We start from the raw sequence: 15,891 nt of genomic DNA, 5'->3' as shown, positions 1-15,891 counted from the left end.
CTCAGTAATTTATTTTTCACCAACCAAACAATGTAATTAATCTTCCCAGTAATTTCTTTTCCATGGAATTTCAATTTCATTTCTCCTCAAATATTTTCCGCAAACCAAACAGGTTAGAGTTTTTATATTTTTATATACAACGTCAAAAACTAATTTGTTTAAATTAGTTTAAAAATATATACTCCGTATATAACAACTAACAAGTACCTATACTGACAAAAATATACTCGATGATACATCGACTAAAGTTTACTATTGTGCAAATAGTAAAATTTGTGATATTCTGATACAAAAATAATGTTTTGTCTACTCAATTATCCTGTTGGACAAAAGTGTTTTCTCTTGTTCCGCATGACTAATTTAAGTGGTAGACTATCTGACCTAAATGAGTAATTATATATGTACTCTCAATTTGTACTCTTTATGATTTAGTATGTTTTGATTGCTCAATTTAATAAGGGGCCATGATATTTATCTATTAATTTTTTTCGTCCTCCAATTAAATTTAAATTCAAATTGAGAGTAAAAATTAAGAGTAAGATTTTGAGGGTACATCAAATTTTTTTTCGACCTAAAGTCATGAAGTGTTTTCCCTTGTTTAATGAGACACATGACGTTTGAAAATGGAACAACTTTAAATCTTTAAATTAGTTATCCCATCTAAAAGATGTGCATACAATTCAGCGATAAGATTAGTCACTATGTTTGACCGTAAAAATTTTGGATATACCCAAAAAAAAAAAAAATGAGACACATGGCGGACCCACACCCCCTATCTAGGCCCTACGGTGGACAGCTAAAGATGATGTTGTCTCCTCCCCTATGATGCGCCGACACTCCGTCCGGCGAGACCTACGCTTTTTGCACCGTATTTTACCCTCTACTACCGCTCTAGTCTAACACCACGCGTACCCTTTTTTTCACGCATCAATTTCTACTCCTTTTTTGTTTGCGTTTTCATCGATTCATTTATTGCCGTTGGATCAACATCGATACTCCCAACGGTAGCGCTCTTAGATCAACCCTCCCTGGCCTCTTGCCTTTCCACCTTCCCTGAATCTTTAAGCCCCTTTTTTAATCTCTCCTCAAGTTTTGTTTTCTTCTCTCTTCCAGTTTTACGTTTTGGCTTTGTGGAATTGTGATGCTCTTTGGACTGGACTCCTTAAATTCAGATTTTTTCTTCTCCGTTTTTCGTGATCCGCGGCTGCCATGTCTGGACCTCTAGATCGGTTTGCAAGGCCTTGTGAGTTCACTTTGCTTCAATTTTTTTTTCCTTTTTTTGTTGCCAATTTTGTGTTGCATTCTTGGTAGTACGGTGTATTTGCCGGAGAAAATTTTGCTGTGCTGAAATTAGGGTTGTTTGAGCTCGGAACGAGTAGTTTCAGCGCGTCGGGGTGTGGGGTGTTGAAAGTTTCGATTTTGAGGCGTTCTTTCTTGAATGTGGATGGATTTCTTCTGGAATTGTGGATCTATCAGTGATAAATCATTGTTTTTCTCGGGAATCATGCTCCATAGCTGCTGGGGAATCATAGGACCTAGCTATTTATTTTTCTTATTTTTTTCACTTTTGCTGACCATGACCGATTATGATTTGTAAATGCCGAGCTCATTTATTACTATAGCTTACCCCATAAGAATGGGGGTGGGGTGAAGGTTAATGGGTTACTAGTAGAAAGCATTGTATTTACAAAATGAACAGAGTCAGAGTAAGAATTAATTCCATGTGTTTAAAGAAATGGCTCATATTCTTTGATTTCTACTTCAGTTCATGGACATTTATGCATAAGCTGTGCCTATATGGAAGATTAATGCTTATTTTTACCTCTAGGGTTCTGTGCTGATGTGAAAATATACTGGACTTCAAAAATGTTTTTGTAAATAAATATTGGAGAGGTAAAATATAACATTTACTACTTGTGATAGGTTTTGAGGGCTCTTCTGGCAGTGATGAGAGAAGAGAAAGAAAATCTGATTTTGAGAACTCAGAGGATGAGAGGAAGACAAGAATTGGTTCTTTGAAAAAGAAAGCACTGAATGCATCAACAAAATTCAAGCACTCTCTCAAGAAAAAAAGCAGCAGAAGAAAGAGTGATGGGCGAGTCAGCTCTGTCTCAATTGAAGACATTCGAGATGCTGAGGAACTACAGGCAGTTGATTCATTTAGGCAAACACTAATTTTGGATGAATTGCTGCCAGAGCAACATGATGATTATTACATGATGTTGAGGTGATATGCCATTACCCTTTAACTAACTTATGTAAATGCATACAGTTTTGTTCTTTGATATATATATATATATATATATATATATATATATATATATATATATATATATATATATATATATAAATTCCAGCTTCATATAATAGCTCTTGTTTATCTATTACAGTTTGCCAAAAGTAACAAAACTTGTATGAATACGGAGTAGTAGAATTAATTCCACTTTTAGTCCTCAACTATCAATTTGAAGAAGGATAAATTTTAGTGAAAGTGAGGGGATTTCAGACTTGTTGGATTGATTTTTGTTGATTTGGAAAAGTCAAGAGACCAAAAGTGGATGACCTTGGGAAATGTCAATATATTTGAAGGACCAAAGTGGTATTAATTCTGAAGTAGCAGATATGCTACTTGGGACCTGGGCTATAAATGTAGGACACAATGCAAAGGGAGAGCAGAGATGTACACATACGTTTTTTTGGAATCAACAATCAGTCTACAGTGAGGTGATTCTCTAATTTTGATTTGTTTCTGCAGGTTTTTGAAAGCAAGGAAATTTGACATTGAGAAAGCAAAAAGCATGTGGGCTGATATGATTCAGTGGAGGAAGGACTTCGGTGCTGATAGAATCATACAGGTAGTTATCCCTGTGTGTTTTTTGAGTCCGCACTAGTAGCTTTTCCATCAACTCTTAGTTTCAGTCTGAATATTATTTTACTGATATTCATCAGGAGTTTGACTTCCAAGAGCTGAATGAAGTTTTGAACTATTACCCTCATGGATACCATGGTCTTGATAAGGAGGGAAGGCCGATATACATTGAAAGATTAGGGAAAGTTGATCCTAACAAGCTCATGCAAGTCACAACGATGGACCGCTATGTAAGATATCATGTAAGAGAGTTTGAGAAGTGCTTTGCCATAAAGTTTCCTGCTTGCACAATTGCTGCAAAGAGGCACATTGATTCAAGCACAACAATTTTGGATGTTCAAGGAGTGGTAGGTTGCATTATATTTCTATTTTTTGCTCCCCTCCCCTTTTGTTATAAATTTTTACATTCTTTCTTGTTAATTTTACAGGGGTTGAAAAACTTTACTAAGAGCGCAAGAGAGCTCATCATGCGTCTTCAGAAGATTGATGGGGACAATTATCCTGAAGTATGTCCCTATTCCTTAATTGGCTAGTAATATCAGGCTCTGATAATTTTGGGTATCATAATGATTTTGTTTTTGTCCTTGGCAGACACTCCATCAAATGTTTATTATCAATGCTGGTCCTGGATTTAGGATGCTATGGAATACTGTAAAGAGCTTTCTGGATCCCAAGACTACTTCAAAGATTCATGTATGTTGATCAATATTCTTCAGTGTCGCTGTTCGACACTGGAAAAGTTCTATATTAATTTGGTTTTATATTTACAATATATAATGCATGTTATCTTTTCTCCCTTTTCAGGTTCTTGGTAACAAGTACCAGAACAAGCTGCTTGAATTAATAGATGCTAGGTAAATCTGATCAGTTCTTTTCTACTTCAAATGTAGCTTTAATTGTTTTTGCTTCTTGCTTTCATGAGGCAGTTCTTGGATTCTCCTTAAAGATAGTGTTAATATGCCAAACTGTTTCACAGTGAGCTGCCAGATTTTCTGGGTGGAAACTGCACGTGTGCAGATCAGGGAGGGTGCCTTCGATCTGATAAAGGGCCATGGAAGAATCCACAGATACTGAAGGTTTCACAATTGTGTTGAAAGCTTTCTTCATTCCCCATTTATATTTTTATGGTCATGAGAACATAACATTGCTTCTTATATGATCAGATGGTTGGTGAAGCACGTCGTTGCAAACAGGTTGTTAAAGTTTTAAACAGTGAAGGAAAGGTAGTTTATGCCAAACCTCGCTACCCAATGGTATGGCACCTATTCTCTTACTGTATTTATGGTGCGTCATATATCAGATTTCAGTCAGATTTACCATGTGTTTCCCATTTCCGACCAGGTAAAATTCAGTGACACATCTACTGCTGAATCGGGGTCCGAGGCTGAAGACATTGCTTCACCAAAAGCTACAAGGAGTTATTCACATCTTCGCCTAACTCCTGTTCGTGAAGAGGTATTATTCTATTTTGTCCTTTGACCGAGTAGAATGTATGTTTCTTACTTTGCCTCATCTGATGATTCCTCTATGTCTTGTTATTGTACTTATGTTAAGAAACAGGCAAAGATCATTGGGGCAACAAGCTATCCTAACAATTTTTCCGCATATGATGAATATGTTCCCATGGTTGACAAGGCTGTTGATTCTGGATGGAAGAAGCAAGAACCTTTTCAAAAGCCCGGCACTCCTAAAGGTTTGAATATACAACATACTGCTTACTTATCTTTCTTGGCAACTCAACAAGCTCAATAAAACGAGTGAAATTTTCACATATAATCTAGTTATTTCATCTTCAAACGTGTATTCTAAATACATCCTTCCTGTGTTGAGCATTTTGTGGTTTTGGTTTATTTTTTTGAATACTATTGACTCTATTAGAGGGTAGTATCTGTTCTATACTTTCTCTAACTACTGCAGCTCAAAGAGTCAATACCCTACACCGGGGTTCGATCCTGTGACCTTCCCTCAAGGGGAGCCACAGATGTGCCATATGAGCACAAGGTGCTTGGCGTGGTTCTTGGTTTATGTTATACTGTTATTTTATATTTTTGTAATGGTTTTTGGTAATTTTCCCTAACTCAGGCTCAGGGATGCTTCCACCACCGGGTTCTCCAAAGAGTCCAGAAGGGCTTTCTGCTCGGATATTAGGTGCTCTATTGGCGTTCTTCACAACTGTCTTCATGCTTTTGCATTCATTTGCCTTTCGCACAACCAAAAAACTTCGCTCTGTGCCACACCGAGCTGATGCTTCTGACACGATTCCAAATGAAGAGTTTCGCCCCCCTTCACCAACACCAACCTTTACAGAACCTGAACTACTCTCCACTGTACTGAAGAGGTTGGGTGAACTTGAAGAGAGAGTCAACACACTTCAAGAAAAGCCATCGGAGATGCCTTACGAAAAAGAGGAATTGTTAAATGCTGCTGTTTGCCGAGTGGATGCCCTGGAAGCTGAGTTAATTGCAACCAAGAAGGTAAACAGTTAGTGAGCATGGCATCTCATCTCAATTCAATTGTGATAATTGAAATATTTGCTGTCAACCAATCAATCTTATATTTGAAGTAATAAGATCCTATCTTTTTTTGTTTTGTTTTGTTTTGAGCAGGCTCTACATGAAGCTTTGATGAGGCAAGAGGAACTTCTTGCATACATTGACCGACAAGAAGAAGCCAGGTTTCGCGTATGTTTGATCATTCCCCTATAACTTTCTTTATTAATTTATTTCCTCGTCGAGGGTGCACAGATGTAGATATGCATATCATGGACACGAGATTGTTCTTGAATTGTCTATACATATTGCTTAAATTTTTGTGTGTTGACATATTTGTTTTCCTTGTGCAGAAAAAGAAGTTCTGCATGTAAGATCCTGCTCGGGTGCTGAGATTCCATCACGCTAGCTCAGCTCGATTGAGATTCATCGTTTTATCACACGTAAATGTTCCGTGAACCAATCCTGGATGCCGAGGATTTTTCTGTCAATAGTGTGTACCTTTCGTTTATGTAAGAATCAAAATACTAGTGCAAAACAAAACAAGGGAAAAGGAAATTGTACTGAAGACATTTTTGTTGGGTTCTTAAAATGAATGCAATTAAATCGCAAGTCTCAACTGATTGGATTCTGAGTTTCATGTTCTTGTCGTTTAGGGGAGTTTTGTTTCAACATGGAAAATCAAAATAAAACTAATTACTGTATATATATGTATGTTATTTATACAAAATGTCATTTGCACACAGAAGACGAATCTCATATCATATATATATATAAACAGCATATTTGGTCCATGTGAAACCAAAACTGGTTCAAACCAAAGCTACATACATGATACAACAACAGTGTTCGAGGAACAGCCCAGCGTTATTAAGGTTGTTGGTTACAAAATCGACAAAGTTGATCAATTGTTGCTGCCTTGCTGGGGCTGAGAGAGAGAGAGAGAGAGAGAGAGAGAGAGCATGGAGTCATCTGCTTCCTATATACTTATAATGTCTACTAGATGTGTTTCAGTTTCCCTGGAGGATTCATATATTTCAGAATGCAAAGAACTTCCTTTTCTTCTGGTTAAGAGCATCATATATATCCCTCTAGAGCCTGCAACCAAAGAACTTCCTTTTCTTCTTCTTCTTCTTCTCGACGTACGCCAAAAGCTCTTTTTGATGGTCAAGAGCATCCTCCAGAGCCTTCAAACGTGAAAAAAAACGACAGGTTAATCACTAATAATCGTCGCGCCACCAATGAACAAGAACGTAGACCGTACCTTTCGGGTAGCAGAAAGCTCTTGCTCCAAGCAATCAACGCGGCTCATTGCATTGTTCAGCATTTCCTCCTTCTCGGGTGGGAGGGAGGGCATCTTCTTGCTGAGAACAACCACCTTCTCCTCCAGCTCACTCAGCCGCTTCATCATGCTCATATACTCCGACGCAGAGATGCCAGGCTCCGGCAGCTGATAAGCACCCGGGCCCGGGGAGTACATGGACATGGCGGCGTCTGTCATCAGCTGCCTTGGCAGGTTTCGCGTCATTCGAACCATGGTGACGATGCTCATCACCAAGGCCATCATTCCCGAGAAAAAATTCGTGCTTGTTCTTTCTTCCACCCTGCTAGGATAATGGGCAGGGTAACACCCTAATGGTGCCCAAAAAACAAAAAAGTAATTCATTCCAACAATTCTTGACACCACTTTAAGCAAAATTAATACTTTTTATATACCTTCTGCACCATCAAAGTTGCAATCTTTTGCCTTAGGCCAATCTGCATCAAGAGCCTTGCCCTGTGCCTTATTAGGCTGGCTCATCTGCTTCCCAATTTCACACAAACCAGTTAAACAAGTAAACTATATACTCCACAAAAAAAGATCGAAATACGATCATTTCCAGTTCCTGTGGCTTCAACACAGCAATATAGAAGCAACTAACTTACTTCCTCCCGAACCGTGGAAAGCTTGTTGGAATTCTCCAACTGGAACGAAACAGTTTTCTTCGAATTCGCACTTCCCTCTTCCTCCGAGATTGTTTTCTCGTCAGCTTGAACGAGCACCTTGTGTGAGCACATGTGCTCGCCATTGCGAACCATCTGAAAGTCCAAACTGTTGAGCGTATAATATATAAAAAAACGTAAATGTGTAGTCTCACTATCAGCTTAACTTTTTTCAGTCGAGACCCAACGCATCCTTCAGTTCAAACCAATTCCATTTCGTTACGAAACGAGACTCTATATGTATATGGTACCTTCATGATTTCCGGGTCATTCCATGGGCCCTTATCAGATCTCATACATCCTCCCATATCTGCACAAGTACAGGTGCCCCCCAAGAAGTCTGGCAATTCACTGATTATACACAAAATAAATTCGTACAAACAGTTTTACGGAACCTGCTCGAATTTAAACTGTTACACAAAGGAACAGAATGGTACAAGTAGTTTTACTTGCCTCGCATCAATGATTTCTAGCAGTTTGCTCTGGTACTTGTTGCCAAGAACCTTAAGAAAGAACGAAAGATTCAATTAAATGTGTTAAGATCAACCACTAACCACTACGTCAAAAGCGATAGCTTGTAACATCACTTGTGCTCTGGTACATTTTCGAAAGGTAAGGTGTTGGACTTGGCCCTTTTAAGGGCTTCTACCCAACAATTCCCTAGCGACCTGGTGCTAGACTTGGCCCTTCAGGCCTCCGCCCAACACTTGTGCATTGATACCACTTGTTAGGATCAAGCGCTTATCACTATGCCAAAAGCTCGCAACTTTATTTTCAAAAAGCAGAGTGCTAGACTTGGCCCTTTAAGGGTAGGGTCTCTGCCCAACAATCCCCTAGTCACCTGACACCTGACACCTGGTGTTGGACTTGACCCTTTAAGGGTAGGGTCTCCGCCCAACAAACCCCTAGTCACCTGACACCTGGTGTTGGACTTGACCCTTTAAGGGTAGGGTCTCTGCCCACAATCTCCTAGTCACCTGACACCTTGTGTTGGACTTGACCCTTTAAGGGTAAGGGTAGGGTCTCTGCCCAACAATCCCCTAGTCACCTGGTGTTGGACTTGACCCTTTAGGCCTCCGCCTGACAAAATGAGCTCAAAAAACAAACTTTGTCTGGGAAATGCAGATTATATCAGCTTACATTAATCTTAGCAGTGGTCTTGGGGTCAAGGAATGACTTGATAGTATTCCACAGAAGCCTAAATCCAGATCCAGCATTGATGATGAACATACGGCACAACGTCTACACACCAAAACAGAACATTATAGTAAACATAGGAGATCCAGAAACCTTAAACATTAAGAAAGCCAAGTATGTATATGTATACCTCAGGGTAATTGTCACCATCGATCTTCTGAATGGCCTGGATTAGTTCCCTTGCTGACTTGGTGAGGTTCTTCAATCCCTGAATGAAGCATTATAGGCAGGCATGAAACTAGAACGACGATTTTCACTTGGGAATGAAAATTGGCAAGTTGCAATTACGTTAAACATACCACTCCTTGCACATCCAGAATAGTTGTGCTCTGATCAATATGCCTTTTGGCCGCGATAGAACAAGCTGGCATTTTGTCATTGCTGGCCCTCTCGAACTCCTGGACATGGTATTTGAGATAGCGCTCCATCGTTGTGACTTGCAGGATCTTTGCAGCATCGACTTGGCCGAGCCTCTCGATGTACACGGGCCTTCCATCCTTGTCAACCCCATGATGCCCTTGAGGATAGTATTGAAGCACTTCGTCCTTCTCCTTGAAATCAAAATCCTAATACCCAAAAAAAAAAGTGTGCAATTTGGTTGAGCATATATGTAATATATAAACATAAATGTGCAATCCAACTATCAGCTTAGACTTTCAGTAGAAATACCTCTTCTATTGTGTCAGAACCAAAATCCTTCCTCCACTTGAGCATATCAGTCCACATTTGCTTGGTTTTCTCAATGTCGAATTTCCTAGCCCTCAAAAACCTGGACATATGATATCATTAAAACGAAGAACATTCATCGAGGCTAATGTGAAAGATCAGAACATGGATGGATATAATAACCTTAGCATCATATGATAATCGTCGTGTTTTGCAGGGAGCAATTCTTCGAGAATAAGGGCTTGACGAAAGGCATCAACTGCCTTGACTTCCTGGGCATCGTGTACGTCCTCCAACACAACTGATATCACTCTGCTGTTTCTCCTCCCCTTTTTCACAAATGAATGCCTGAACTTGTTGGAAGCATTAATGGCCTTCTTCTTGATCGACCTCAGCCTCGTCTGTTTCTCCTCCGAAGTTTCTAACTCCATCTTCTCCATATCTGCAACCACACAAATCAATCTCTTCTTATTCAATTCTCCCATCTATCAATACTATATCTGGTTCTGATACCAAATTGAAACATGTGTTCCATCTCAACTAAAACTCTGAGCTCGTAAATATTATCAACAATCTAAACCAAATAGAAAGGAGAATTGTTACTTGGCTTGGATGGAGGTCCTGACATGCCACTGGATCAATATTGTGGCCCTCAATTCTTAAATTCTCTCGGAAATTGCCTGCACTTTTCAAAACAATCAATAATCAGACAGAGAAAACATTTTTGAATGATTTCTGCAATCATGTCTTCAATCACAAGCTCCTTTTTTTGTTTTTTTTTAATAATTATTCTTCCGACAATGGTGGCCGCCAATCACATGAAGGAAGTTCCTTAAAATGCACAAAAATTAAACTCCATGTGGGAAACAACAAAAAAACATCTATCCAAGAAATCATACGCAGAAAACAAAAACAAAAAATGGGAAAACGAAATAAATTAAACAAGATAGATTGAAAATTACGTGAATTGAATCATGGGAATGAAGGTTTGATGAAAGAAGACAAAAGAGAGAGCTGGAAATAGGGAAGTTATTACCGGTGACATGAACGTGAAGGACTCTGAGAAATGGGGAATATTTCTCCTTTAAATCCCCATTACCATTATTCATTCCCCTCACCAAATTGCGCTGCGGTCTCAATATAATGCTTTTATATATTATTTCCTGTTTTTACATATTATTATTCTATTTCTTTCATTGCCAGATGGATACATTTCAGGGCCTCCATTATCTTCTTATTTCATGCAACTATTCAAACCATAACTGCATTTCTCCATAACTGTAACAGTAGTACAGTAGAAGGGAGCAGAAGCAAAGTCACAAGTCACATGAGTACAAGGAAAGTGTTTGGTTCAAAATATTCCTGTTCTCTTTTGTCTTAATTTGCCATCTTTGTCAGAGCAAATAGTATAAAGCTTTGATATATATGTACATTTACAATCTCACATGCTACTCATGTCTTAACAATATTAAGGGTTGAGGAATGCCGAAATTGGCCTCCTCTACAGCCGGCCGCCTAGGCAGTCTAGGCAGCCGAACCCCAGCTTAAAAAAAAATAATAATAAAATAATAAAAAATCGGGCGCCTAGCGTTTTTTTCAACACCATTTATGATAGTATTCAAACAGGATATGAAGGTCGGGTCAATGAAGCATAGGATTAACTTTAATTTACCTTGGATTGGACAATCAGTTATGATATGCTTGATTGAGATGGAATTACAATGAATGACTAACCTAAAATAAATAATCTTTGTCACGTTAACAATGCTATTTATTTATAAAGATTTTATAAGTGGCAAAATTTGCACATCTTTACTTGGATCTCAATGTGTTCGTTGGAATGATATGATGATGAAGACATTCCAACAAACCTATCCTTTACAGTTGAGGAATAAATGTCAATTGCTTTGTGGTGCTCCACTAATATAAGTGCAGCTAGTACTACTGCAACGCAACCTTGTAACCAACTGGCAATAATGACAATGTTCTTATTAATATCTAAATATCTTTGTGAAGTTACACATATTTTTGATATATAATAATGACTAGTTTAGTTAGTTTATACTTAAAAAATACATTGTTTTGTATATACATATACATATACATACATACATGCATATAAAGGTGCATGACGTGAAGACATCAACCCCTAGGCTCAGGGGCAGATCTAAAAACTGGGATTAGATGTCAGGTATTGATCAAATTTAGATCAATGATTTAAATTAATGAATATTAAAAAAAAAAAGTGTGTCCTCCATTAATGCTCAGCAGCTGACAGGGCGTTTGGTTGGAGATGGGAAATTACTTGGGAAAGGAATTGTAATTCCATGGGAGATGAATTACTAGGAATAAAGTGAGAATTTAAATTTCAGTGTTTCGTTTACAGGAATAGAATTATTGGAAATTTCAATTCCAATGTTGGGTATACATGGGAATTGAAAGGGAATAAGTAGTATAAAGTCAAAATTGTTCATTGTTGTTGTTAGGCATTAATTTTAGGTTAAAAAATGAATGGGTAATTTTGACTCATCACTATATTTTTTTTCTTCCTAAAATCCCAGGGGAGACATGGGATTTTAATTCCAAACAAGGGAATTTTGTGGCCTTTGGAATTATGTGGGAATTAAGTGGGAAGGAAATTTAAATTCATTTCCTTCAACCAAACGCCCTGTGAGATGACCAACAACCTAAATTAGTTAATTCCATTTTTTGTATTAGATTTATAGGTGTCAGTCTACTTTTAGTCATTTTCTTTCAAACTATCCCCTTGGTCCTAGTATTATTGTCGCATAACCATTTTTTGTCATTCGTTAACAAAACCGTTTAAATGACATTAAATACAAAGACATTTCATCTATTCAGTTCTAAGTTGTAATTCCTTTTCCTTTTTTAATCCTAGACTATGTGACATTCCACTTTTAACTTTTTTTTTTTCGAACATCCATGTATCGTTGGTCCTAGCATTATTGTAGCGTGACCTTTTTGTCCAAGCTAAATTAACAAATATGTTTAAATAACATTAAAAATGACGTTATTAACCACTCAAAACTCTCTTTTTTTTCTTCTTGGTAATAAAACAATACAAAGGTTCTACATCTTCAAAAAACCATATACATTGATCATACATTCATTGATAACATAAATAATTCATAATTCATAATTCATAATTCATTCATAGCATAATGGAGCAAAAACAGTTACTAATACATAAGTCTACTACAACTCCAAAAAAATGCAATTGAAAAAATTACAAGTCTAGCTACTCATGACAAACCTCAAGTATAGTGCAAAAGTTTATTTCATAAAAATTCAACAACACTACTTCAGAAGCCACCCTAACAATACTCATTTAAAATGTTTTTGAAGTAGACTTGTAGGTTTGTCATGAAGTAGACTTATGTTTTCTCAATTACACCTTTTTAAATTTTGTAGTAGACTTATGAATATATAACAGTTTTTGCATCATTATGATATGAATGAATTATTGATTATTTATGCTATCAATGAATATATGATTAGTGTATATGTTTTTTGAAAATGTTGAACCTTTGTATTCTTCTATTACCAAGAAGAAAAAGGGAAATTTTGAATGATTAATAACGTCATTTTTAATGTTATTTAAATATATTTATTGACGTATGACGAAAAATTGTCATGTCACAATAATGTTAGGACCAACGAGTATTTTCTAAAAAAAATGACAAAGAATGAAATGACACAATAAATCTAGGACAAAAAAAAATAAAAATTAACACTTAAAATTAAATAGACTAAAATGCCCTTGTATTTAACGCTATTATTTAAATCGATGATAAAAATTTGTCATGCCACAATAATAGTAAGACCAAAGGAGATATTTTTAAAAATAAAGATTAAAAGTGAACTGTCTTCACCTATAAATTAATGACCAAAAATGAAATTAATTATTTTAAAATCAAATATAAAAGAAGCCAATCAAATATTACCATAAAATATATGAACATGCCCTGAAAGGGGTGACCAAGTAAATGGAGCATGATTTTTATATCAGAATATCATAAGAGTAATAAGTCTTGTGTGAGACTGTTTCATGTGTTAAGTATAATGATGATACAAAATTGAGATTACATTCACTTAATCTTTTTTTTTTCCAATTGGTGAAGTTTAAAATAATAAATATACATTTTTATTACTACTTTAAACTTTTTTTTTTAAAGGAAAATACTTCATTAAAATCAAGCAATTAAATCTTCAATAGAAGAAGGGATATTAGAAAACCAATTAAGATGATCAGTATGAGAACTATGAGTTTTAGCCAATACGTGAGCAAGCTTATTCACTGATCGATTGACATATTGAATGGACACTGATTCAAAGTGTCGTTTAAGAGATCGGCATGCAATACTTGAGAACGCAACCTGCCAGGGGCGGAGCCAGGATTTTGGGGTGCGGGGGTCCAATCACAATTTGAAGAGAGAATAATAAAACATATTAATATTTATTTAACATCTTTCAAAATACATCATTATATTACAAATCTACTAAAATTTGAGATGTCTTCCAGAATTTAATGGCTCAATACTTGTAAATGAATTTACTTGAGATGTTGAATTTCAGAATTCTTTCTTTTAAAAGATCAATTCTTTGTGTCTTTTTCATTTCAACTCGAACCTCCGATGTTCACAGTGTTATTTTGTTTTTTTGACAAATCAATTGAATTAACTAAAACTGAGAAAAAAAAAAAGAATAAATAGACAAAGATTAAAGTAGTAGAAATTTAAAGATTTTGGTAGCAAAATGACAATTTATTATTATAATAAACACAATTACAATGTATTTCATTTGTAAATTAAAAACAAAAAACAAAAATTAAAGTAGTAGAAATTTAAAGATTTTGGTAGTAAAATGACAATTTATTATTATAATAAACACAATTGATCAATTATTTGTGTCTTTTTCATTTCAACTCAAACTTTCGATGTTCACTGTGTAATTTTATTTATTTATTTATTTTTACAAATCAATTGAATTAACTAAAACTGAAAAAAAAAAAAAGAATAAATAGACAAAGATTAAAGTAGTAGAAATTTTAAAATTTTGCTAGCAAAATGACAATTTATTATTATAATAAACACAACTGCAATGTATTTCATTTGCAAATTAAAAAAAGACAAAGGTTAAAGTAGTAGAAATTTAAAGATTTTGGTAATAAAATGACAATTTATTATTATAATAAACACGATTGCAATGTATTTCATTTGCAAATTAAAAAGACAAAGATTAAAGTAGCAGAAATTTAAAGATTTTGGTAGCAAAATGATAATTTATTATTATAATAAACACAACTGCAATGTATTTCATTTACAAATTAAAAAAAAAAAAAAAAAAAAAAAAAAAAAAAAAAAAACTAGATAGCAAATTAGCAATCCACAAAGTTATCCTAGAAGCTTGCTTGGAGGGGGGCAAAATAACAAATATTTAGTGAGGGGGGCCAAAAAAAAAAAAAAAACTACAATACTAATTATAAAAAAAAAATGGTTGGAGGGGGGGAGGGGGGGGGGGGGCAAGGCCCCCTGCAAGTTGAATGTGGCTCTGCCACTGAAACCTGCATGAGAATGATCAGGTGAGCTATTATTTAGAAACTTGCATACTAACTGACAGTCTAATTTTAGAAGAATGTTATGCCAGTCTTATTCAAGAGTCCAGGCTAAGAAATAAAATACATATTATTTCAATACCAAGAGTGAACAATAACTTTTTTGTTTTTCCTATGAAAGTAAGTGATAACCAACATTTTGTTTCTAGAATGAAGAAGATGGATCTAAGAGCTGAGCGTATACTCATTTGAAGACCGTTTAAAGATACTTTAATTTGGCTGTGACTTGTCTTTTAAAGTTTGAACATAGAATTTAGTACCATATAGCATCTTAAGATCTGTAGCTGGATCAATAGTTTATACTTATGTTCTGCATGTATACATATACACGAAAATTGTACTCTGAAACACCCTACAATATAAATTTTTTCAACATTTTTACTATTTGTAACCAGAATATATATCTTACCCGGCCTACATCTTTATAAACAATTTTATCAAAAATAAATAAATAAATAAATAAATAAACCAAAAAAAATCAAAATACATTAATAATTTTAAATTTCTCTGGGATAACAAATCCGGTCCTTGAAATTAAGATTTCTTTAAATATGTTACTTTACTGAGAATTTAAAGATTAAATTTACACCTTAAATAATTCAAAATAGTATTATAAAAACTGGCCAAGGTGCTAGGATCCCTTAGGCCGAGCTGAGGTGATTTCAGCTCTAGACGACTTTTAGTTGGCTGATCGACTAATAGTACAGGCCAACTAGGCACCTTAGGCGCCGACTCAAGCGAGTTGAACGCCTAACTCGGCCAAGTTGGGCGCCTAATCAACTCAACTGCTTCGATGCTTAATTCGGCCAAGTTGGCGCTCAACTTGACTGAGTGATTTTTTTTTTTTTGCCTACTCGGCTACGTACTCTTCTTCTATATTTCTCCAGCCATGTACTCAACTAATCTCTAACATATGCAATTGATTAGTTTTAGAGATTATAATAATCTAACAATTCTAGTCTTGAGTCAAAAAGTGGAGGTGATATACTTAGATTACTAGGCCGCCTAGGCGCCCCGGACACTCAACTAGCCTTCATGCCTTTGCAACATTG

General features: G+C 35.8%; 2 protein-coding genes across 9 annotated transcripts; one reads left to right on the top strand and one right to left on the bottom strand.

The window, feature by feature from the left end:
• The first annotated feature begins 834 nt into the window (after positions 1–834).
• LOC109162074 (phosphatidylinositol/phosphatidylcholine transfer protein SFH8-like) lies at positions 835–5,981 on the top strand. Of its 4 annotated transcripts, XM_019310734.1 has the most exons (15): positions 845–1,004; positions 1,114–1,243; positions 1,924–2,227; positions 2,756–2,855; positions 2,950–3,216; positions 3,298–3,375; positions 3,461–3,562; positions 3,674–3,723; positions 3,846–3,945; positions 4,033–4,122; positions 4,211–4,324; positions 4,424–4,562; positions 4,952–5,343; positions 5,476–5,550; positions 5,712–5,981. In XM_019310734.1, exons 2-15 carry the CDS (start codon positions 1,210–1,212, stop codon positions 5,730–5,732), a joined length of 1,866 nt encoding a protein of 621 aa, XP_019166279.1. In that variant the 5' UTR covers positions 845–1,004; positions 1,114–1,209; the 3' UTR covers positions 5,733–5,981. The 4 variants fall into 4 exon arrangements, with proteins under 4 accessions (XP_019166282.1, XP_019166280.1, XP_019166279.1 ...); XM_019310737.1 differs by having other exon boundaries at positions 835–1,243; positions 4,430–4,562; XM_019310735.1 differs by having other exon boundaries at positions 835–1,243; positions 4,958–5,343.
• A 143-nt stretch (positions 5,982–6,124) lies between these two features.
• Positions 6,125–10,573, bottom strand: LOC109162075 (phosphatidylinositol/phosphatidylcholine transfer protein SFH3-like). Of its 5 annotated transcripts, none has more exons than XM_019310740.1 (13): positions 10,241–10,573; positions 9,808–9,889; positions 9,388–9,646; positions 9,208–9,307; positions 8,838–9,104; positions 8,669–8,746; positions 8,482–8,583; positions 7,795–7,844; positions 7,593–7,692; positions 7,285–7,437; positions 7,075–7,162; positions 6,623–6,990; positions 6,125–6,545 (listed from the first exon to the last, which is right to left on the bottom strand). In XM_019310740.1, exons 2-13 carry the CDS (start codon positions 9,830–9,832, stop codon positions 6,450–6,452), a joined length of 1,686 nt encoding a protein of 561 aa, XP_019166285.1. In that variant the 5' UTR covers positions 9,833–9,889; positions 10,241–10,573; the 3' UTR covers positions 6,125–6,449. The 5 variants fall into 5 exon arrangements, with proteins under 5 accessions (XP_019166285.1, XP_019166287.1, XP_019166288.1 ...); XM_019310742.1 differs by having other exon boundaries at positions 9,808–9,883; XM_019310743.1 differs by having other exon boundaries at positions 7,075–7,159; positions 9,808–9,884; positions 10,241–10,571.
• Positions 10,574–15,891: the final 5,318 nt, after the last annotated feature.

The sequence above is a fragment of the Ipomoea nil genome, unplaced genomic scaffold, assembly GCF_001879475.1.
Source record: "Ipomoea nil cultivar Tokyo-kokei standard unplaced genomic scaffold, Asagao_1.1 scaffold2926, whole genome shotgun sequence".
NCBI classification, from domain to species: Eukaryota; Viridiplantae; Streptophyta; class Magnoliopsida; order Solanales; family Convolvulaceae; genus Ipomoea; species Ipomoea nil.
Note: the sequence above shows the minus strand (reverse complement) of the source record. Positions and strands in the feature narration are given on the sequence as shown.

Bases quoted from the DNA above. Each gene is read 5' to 3' on its own strand.
- LOC109162074 (XM_019310734.1), top strand. From the start codon at position 1,210: ATGTCTGGACCTCTAGATCGGTTTGCAAGGCCTT. The intron at 3,946-4,032 runs GTTTCACAATTG...TTATATGATCAG, and splicing joins AGAATCCACAGATACTGAAG to ATGGTTGGTGAAGCACGTCG. The intron at 4,563-4,951 runs GTTTGAATATAC...TCCCTAACTCAG, and splicing joins AAAGCCCGGCACTCCTAAAG to GCTCAGGGATGCTTCCACCA.
- LOC109162075 (XM_019310740.1), bottom strand. From the start codon at position 9,832: ATGTCAGGACCTCCATCCAAGCCAA. The intron at 9,308-9,387 runs GTTATTATATCC...TCATATGTCCAG, and splicing joins GATTATCATATGATGCTAAG to GTTTTTGAGGGCTAGGAAAT. The intron at 7,163-7,284 runs GTAAGTTAGTTG...GAAATTGGGAAG, and splicing joins TTTCCACGGTTCGGGAGGAA to CAGATGAGCCAGCCTAATAA.